Raw genomic sequence first — 8,226 nt, forward strand, 5'->3', positions numbered from 1 at the left:
AAGGACTTGACACTGAGAAACACAGCCGAACGTAAAGGGCTAAGAAACCGGAACTTCCCAGAGCCGACAGCTACACTACAAGAGCTGTGAAAGACCTGTTCGGGACATCGAGGACTAAAGCGGGGTAACAGTATTAACTTACCCATATCCAGGAGTGAGCATAAAGATCCTTTTTTGAGCCTGGAGACAAGAGAAGCTAAAAATTCATTGTTATCGGAAGGTGGGAATCGTTTTGCGCCGTTCTGAATCAGCTGTTACAAGCTGTCACAGAGGTTCACTCTGTTAAGAATCACAGCAGAGTGACGCTTGCACAGCAGAGGATTGAAAGATTGGAAGATCAAGGTAAAAAGTCCTAGGCAAAATATATCTGAAAAACGAACATTGTCTTGGGAACAAATTGTTACAATTTACTTTAAAAGCCGTTACATTTTGAAAGTGACTATCAACGATAATAGAGCAATCCTATTGGCCAATAGATTACATGTCCAATGAACTGGGTGATATAAAGATCCACCTCCCAATATTTGCCTTAAGTATTTTGCACAAAGGAATTTAAGAGACTCTGTCTATTTTAAGGTCGTTTAATTAGAATATTTTAAGGCCGTTTAATTAGAATAATTTGTTTAGAACATTTGTGTATTTTTAATATAATTTTGTGTTTTAGAGTGCGCACTCTATTTTTAATATTTATGACTTTGTATGTGGGAATAATAAAACAATTTGTCTTTAGCCTATGTGAGCGCTCCTTATATTTTTGGTTTTAACTAGTTGGTATTTTAACTGTATACAGGTCAGTTTTATATGAGGAATTTGACAATCCTTTAACCTATCAAACCTTTTTAACAATTTTATTATATTGACTATACAAAGAATCTGCCTTTTCATTCTTAAAAGCTGGCTAATAGGTAATGACAAAGTTAAATCTTGAAAAAAAAAAAGCCCAATGAGCCTGTCAAGGGTGCAGACACTTAGCAGAAAATATATACTCTAAATTATTTTGATCTGTAAAGATGGCGATAGGTTGAACAGCACACTTGAAAAGTTGCCTTTATTCTTTAAATGCACACTTAACCACCAAAAGTTCTCGATCACCCACATCATAATTCTCCTAAGCAGGTGTCAAACACTGAGAGAAAAAGGCAGCAGGAGGCATCTGAACCTTAGGGTCCACCCTCTTAGGCAAAATAGCCTTAACAGCTATATTGGAGACATCTACTTCCTAAAGGAAAGGTCTCTGAATATCCGGCTGGATCAGAAATGGAGCTGATGTAAACATCCCTAAAGCTGTTTGAGTTTCAGGTGTTCAGACAAAAGGAGCTGGACTCTTAGTAACAAATGTAATAGGGTCTCAAACTCTAGATGAACCTCTGTACTGCCTTCTTATTAGAAGGACAGACTATTCCAGCATTGCAGAAACCTTCTTACGTTCCATCCTGATATGATCTGGAGAAAGGATGGCAAAAGGATATATCACAAAAAATCTACAGAAGGAACTGGAAACTGAGACTTTTATTAACAAAGTGCTGGAACTTGGCTGGAGCGTCACATAATCCCGAAGGCATAACAAGGTATTCAAATGTGTTCATAACCACTTCTTCCCCTCTAATGTGCACCAAATGTTATGCTCTTTTCAAAACAATCTTTGTAATTGCCTGAGCTCCCTTGATTCTATCCAACATATCAGAGATAACCGACCAAGGATATCTTCTTCAAATAATAATTAATACTGATAAGAGCTCTATAGTGAACAAACGGTCTTAGACACCCATTATTCTCTGATGGATTGGAGAAACTTCGAATTAAAGAGGGATTCTAATGTTACTTGCCAAGGCAGAATCAAGAAACATCTGCTTGCACCAGAATCAATAATTGCATCAAATTGCGTTATCTCTGCAGACCACTGCAAATCAAAGGGCAATGATAAATATGATGCAACAGGAACAGAAGAACTATTCAAATACACAGCTATACACCACATTTACACAGCATTTACACAGCATTTTTTTGTTCCTGCAACCTGTGCTGAGTGGAGTGTCCCCTGTGCGCCACCGGAGATCAGTCAGCTGGGCGGCTGAGAAGTTCCAGCCTGTTTGGATTGCACCTGGAGGTGCTCTTGAGATGTAAGTGTGACTTGTATTATTACACTTACCTCAGTCAAACTGTGCTGGGCTATTGTGGTTCCTTTATTTCCATCTTTATACTAATCCCATTTCGGTGGTCATCTTGAATTTCCTTCTGAAGCAGTTTGCCTCTATATCAGTTAGCTGGACTACTGTGAAGTACCAGCCTGCTCTACTAGTACCACTCTGGTGCTTGCCATCTGTGATTAGCCATGTTTTATATTAATACCATTTGTTATCTGAAGGTATTAGGCCATTTGGCGCCTCTGTGCTCTCTCTTTTTACACAGCTATACAGACCGTTTTACTTTCTCTAATCTCCTTCTTGGGCCTCGCAAGAAGTGAACATCTTTACCACTGTAGAAACAAATATACAAATTTCTGCTCTTAACATTTTAGAAAAGAAAACAGGCCCCTTAAAGGGATAGTAAGCTTAAAATTAAACTTTCATGATTCACTCAGAGCATGCATTTTCAAACAACTTTCCAATTTACTTCTAATAACTAATATTCTCTTGGTATCTTTTGTTGAAAAGCATTCCTAGGTAGGTTTTGATTCCCCTACTGGGAGCTAGCTACTGGTTGTTGGCTTCCCATATATACCTCTTACCATTGGCTCGTCTAATGTGTTAAGCTAGCTCCCAGCAATTCATTGCTGGTCCATCAATAAAGCATAACAAAAGAAAGAAGCTAATTTGATAAGCAAATAGGAAAGTTGTTTTAAATTGTATATGAATCATAATCTAAATAGTGTGGGTTTCATGTCCCTTTAATTACTCCAATCTGCATAGGTTCTTCTAAAGACACAGTATTAGCAGTAGAAGTTGGCATTGGTGAGGAATGAGCTTGTGAGGGAAGGAAAGTCTGTGTAGAAATTTTCTCCTGTGATATTTCTTGGAATCTCCTGCCAATTTGGATGACCAAGGTGATCAAACTTTCCAAATCTGCTGAAACCCCCATAAGCAAGTTCAGCATTCAGATGTTCAGAGAGATCCAGATGAAACTGATAAAGAGAAGGAGCATTCCAGTCTGTGTCATCAGAAGTTACAAGCATAGTTCTCTACAGGCCTTTTTCCTTGCCACAAAGTCCTGAAAGTACCTTGAGAAGAGGAATTATAATGGGGATCATGATAAAGCACACTCATAACATTAACAAAAAATTCCAAAGTGTTTAGGATATCACTATTTTTCTGTATCAAATTCTGTGCCCAAATCACGTGTCAGTAAGCAATAGCAGTGCAAAACAAAGCTTACATGAAAACCGGATTTGGCAGGCAGTTATAAAAGTACAGATCTGTTGTCTATCTGAATCAAACCTTTCTGGTAGTGGCAGGTTCAGCTCAAGATAGGTTAAATATCCTGATTGCTTTAAACTAAGAGCATTTGGCACACTCACCCCCTGAGCAGCAGATAAAGCCATAGTAGGAATAATAGGGGAGATGCCCACCGCACACTATGGGGCCGAATTATCAAGCTGTGAATGCAGCAGTTTCTGCACGAGCCATCAGGCTGGCCGGAAACATAAGTTAAGAAGCAGCAGTCCTTAACAAAGTTCCTTAACTTACCTCCGAGGTGGCAGACAGCAATCATCCCGATCAGATCCAATTGGGATGATTGACACCCCTGCTAGCGGCCTATTGTCCGCAAATCTTCCGGGGGCTGCATTACACAAGCATTTCACTAGATGTCGGACGGACATGATCAGCTACAGCAGATTATGTCCGCCCAACACTTGATAAATTGGCCCCTATTACTGAACCTAAAGTCCTTCAACTCTCTACTATTCCAAATTGTGGGGCCTGTAGTTCTAGCATGGAGTGATTTAGCGCTGTATGCTGCTGTGACAAAGTGCTAATAATATTCACCATCTCCATTGGATCCATGTTGGCTGTTTTATAATATAAGGCTAAAAGGGATTTACCTTGTTGGAGATGTGATAAATATGAATATCAGGAACAGGCCAAGGTTGTTATCGGATGACAGAACCAAGTGTAAGCACTTATGGACAATTCCAAATAGTTGTCAAAATTCAAGTTCAGCATCAAAGTATTCATCTACAACCAAGCATCACAAAAGACGAAAGCAAATTGATAGTGAATAGTTTTGTTCCTGTTGTCAGAAGCCAGTAAATCAGACCTCAGTTCAGGTGACAGACAAGGATCAAAACCAGAAATGCAGTTCAGAGACAAAAATGACATGACTCCCATAAACATAACCAAGAACTTACTGGCACCAAAATCACTGCAGGATGACCTTCAAAATTTAGATTTCAAATAATGCAGATAGCTTGTTGGCCATGTTAATGAAAAGCAGATCTTATGAGCTAACCTTAGCACGCCTCTCTGAAACTAATTAGACACTGAGATGCCCATAGTGCACTAAGCACTATCAACAACTCCAGACCATCCCTCTTCAGCGTACTACAGCCCCCGCTAAATATTATCCTTAAAAGAGTGATGCTGACTTCTTAGACTGCCTTCAGACTTTGTATAAGCATGGATCCTACCACTCTCATATCAGTAATGATCTAGGAACATGACATATTTGTGTGGGGAAAGGCCACATAGGAGTAGATTGTAGTAGCTGAAGACAAAAGGAGTAAGTAAATTATCATTTTTGTGGTGATTTAGGGAAGGAAAAGGTGCACTCTTGAGATGATAAACTTTTATATGTAAAGTAATATCAAGACAGTGGACCTGTCTTTCAAAGTGAGATATCTTGTGTAGAGTGTTAATGAGGGGGGATATATTTGAGAAACTGACCAGCATATGTCAGCATAGAGATGATACTAATAAAAGTTTTCTGAGGAATGATGTATAAATTGAAGATGTTTATGATTAATAGATGTTTGACTGGATCAAAGTGATGTCTGTGACAAGAGACTAATTTAACAATATGAGGTAGGTTCTGGGTAAAAAGAAGCAAGCACAGTATTTTGTTTTTAACCAGTAACAAATGCAAAGTTCTACTTTCTTAAGTTTTTTCCTTTGACCTTCAAAAGTGTACATTCATAAATGACTCACATATTGGTTCTAGGGTGACTGTAGGCAGACTAGTAGATAATTATTTACATATTTATTCTATGATCTTAACATGCAATATTTCCTGTAGGGACCCTAATGGATTTGGTTTGGAAGAATGGCCTGTGTATGATCAAGATGAAGCTTATCTAGAAATTGACTTGAAACAGAATGTAGCAAAGAAGCTAATAGAAAAGAGAGTGGAGTTTTGGACCACCACACTTCCTGAAAAATTGAAGAAGTTGCATGATGAGAAGGCAGACCGCACAGAACTTTAGATTTCTTTAGATATTTCTATGTTTCAAAAGTGATGCAAGTTTTAAAATATTACCTACAAAGCAGTTGAAAAAGAAACTACAATTAAAAAAATCTGACCATCATCTCGATTTTTTTAAATATTTAATAAACAAAGTTTTAGTCACTTCCACAATTCTCAGTTTTATCAATGGAAACTAAGCCTTAAAGAGCTCAGCAGTATTTCTGTCCTAATATTACTAGTGATATTATATATGCATACCAATTTCAAATCATGTAATCACATGTATCACATACAATTTTACTCATTAAGGCCTAGATTTAGAGTTTGGCGGTAGCCGTGAAAACCAGCGTTAGAGGCTCCTAACGCTGGTTTTAGGCTACCGCCGGTATTTGGAGTCAGTCAGGAAAGGGTCTAACGCTCACTTTTCAGCCGCGACTTTTCCATACCGCAGATCCCCTTACGTCAATTGCGTATCCTATCTTTTCAATGGGATCTTTCTAACTCCGGTATTTAGAGTCGTGGCTGAAGTGAGCGTTAGAATTCTAACGACAAAACTCCAGCCGCAGAAAAAAGTCAGTAGTTAAGAGCTTTCTGGGCTAACGCCGGTTTATAAAGCTCTTAACTACTGTGCTCTAAAGTACACTAACACCCATAAACTACTTATGTACCCCTAAACCGAGGCCCCCCCACATCGCCGCCACTCGATTACATTTTTTTTTTTTTTTAAACTTTATTTTTATTGAGGTTATACAGCTTTGAACATAAACAAGCTTACAGGACAACAATAGACATAGTCATATGTCTCGACAACAGTATGAGTATTAAACAAAGCAATAACAGACATAGGTATATGTCTCGACCATAATATGAGTATTAAACAAAACTCATAATTCACAACTGGCGTACAGAGGAGAAGAACATTTTGCCAGATAAACTCACGTGGTTGAAAATATATAATCAGGTCCTGTGTATTGGAATACTAACCTCTTTTATAGCTATGACATTATTTCCCGAACCAATAGGTTGTGACTCATGGACAAACAGAGAGAAATATCGGGAATATAAAAGACTTAAAAGTAGCATTATCTAGATCTATTATGTCATAGAAGGTGGTGAGGGACGGGGGATAGCTTTAGCCATTATATTGCAACAGGTAAATAAAGAATAATAAGGGAAATTATGAGGGAATCTGCGTTCCTATGTTTACCTTGTTAACTACCCCCGAGAGGGGGGGGGGGGCGAAGCCAAAGCTTCAATACCTCTAAGCTTATAGCTATCGGGTATATAAAATTTCTGGGGCAATGTCTATGGTATAGAGCTAAACAAACTCCAGGGTGCAGAAAAAGTGAAGTAGAAGCATAGAGCATGTTATGTCACAAGGGGAATTCTTGGGCTTGTAGAGAAAGGATATAGGGCTAACTATGGTATCCCCCCTCAGGGGTAGACATCACCACTGGATGGAGCCGGACAAGGATTATGGGATATGACCCACTCTCTCTCAAGAGTGGGAAAGGATGAGGGGAGATACCAGTAACGCTGGGGAATTAGTACACTCTCCAAATGTAACTAGTAAATAGTATAGTGGGGGAAGCGAAGCTTGTCATGTAACAGGAGGCTTATAGCATACACGCATCACAATGTCTGCACTAAACTATACAAATAAAGATGAAGGACAGGGTGAGACATAATGAACCCTTGCATTGAGGTTATAGCAAAGAATAGCAGACAACACTTAAAAATAAACAGTACATATTCATATATCGGAAGTTTCAAAACCCGAATAGAGTTAATTCTGGAACACATATATATATTATCAGAGACATAACTAATTAAGGCCTCCAAATTACTATACCTAGTGGGTAAAACTGAAACTCCCTAGGACTGTAATAATTTTGCAAAAATATACACGCGTGAGTTTCATATAATCAGACATTCAGTGCAGCAGAGTACATAGCGTTTAAAGATCTGCTGGATAGCAGTCTAATTGTTATGGGATGACTTGCGATAGTGACACACACATACAAAACTTATATACAGCGTATTAAACAATCTGGTAGATCCCATAGTTTAAGGAAAGACCTATAGAAAGATGTTTATGTATATAATACAACTAGGAACTTCACACACTCATAATTTCTGAAAAATAAAACATACAAATATCTTTACAGAAAATACATACAATATATGAATAACCCTATTTCCAGCAGCATCATACAAATGAGGAGAAATCCAACTAGCAAACCTGCATAAGGTAATATTCAAGAATAGTCAGTCTCTTCTTTGATGTTTACCTACATATATAAACGTATATACATTTCTATCAAATAAGTGTGTTAGGGTCTTAAATGGATATTCGCCCACCTGCAGAGTAGTATTTAAGTCTGCCGCGTGGGCATGGGCCCTATGCCCCGCGGCAGTGGAATTAGCGTGCTAGTGCAAGTTTAGTCTAGAATATAGCTCTCATAGCAAAATCCCTATTATGTGATATTTATCTGCAGTCATAGATCTCAATTAGGGGCCTCAGTGAGTTGTTCTTATAAGCTTGTGTCGTTACATAGCCTCATTCTACCCCTTCAAATACCAAACTGTGGGGGGCTCTAAATATACTATGCCGAGCCTTCCGGTCTCGTTTAATGTCTACTGTGAGGGGGAGTGTTCTCTCCTTAACATGCTACGTATTAAAATATTACACGCTACCTATTGCCTGTAATAAAAATAACGGTATAAACATAAGCAAGTGTACATACATTCTGTAGGCATCATTTCCCAACATACATCATAGTTATGACCCCCAACCTGTAATGTTATTTTTTTTTTATTTTTTTTGCA

General features: G+C 38.3%; 1 protein-coding gene across 1 annotated transcript in view; it reads left to right on the forward strand.

The window, feature by feature from the left end:
• Nucleotides 1–5,568, forward strand: part of LOC128648583 (pyrethroid hydrolase Ces2e) — a 156,749-nt gene extending 151,181 nt beyond the window's left edge. Inside the window, exon 13 of the mRNA XM_053701345.1 lies at nt 5,230–5,568. Coding sequence (XP_053557320.1) covers nt 5,230–5,416 — 187 coding nt within the window. The 3' untranslated portion in view covers nt 5,417–5,568. The remainder of the gene's footprint in view (nt 1–5,229) is intronic.
• The last annotated feature ends 2,658 nt before the right edge of the window (nt 5,569–8,226 follow it).

Source organism: Bombina bombina, chromosome 1 (assembly GCF_027579735.1).
Source record: "Bombina bombina isolate aBomBom1 chromosome 1, aBomBom1.pri, whole genome shotgun sequence".
NCBI lineage: Eukaryota > Metazoa > Chordata > Amphibia > Anura > Bombinatoridae > Bombina > Bombina bombina.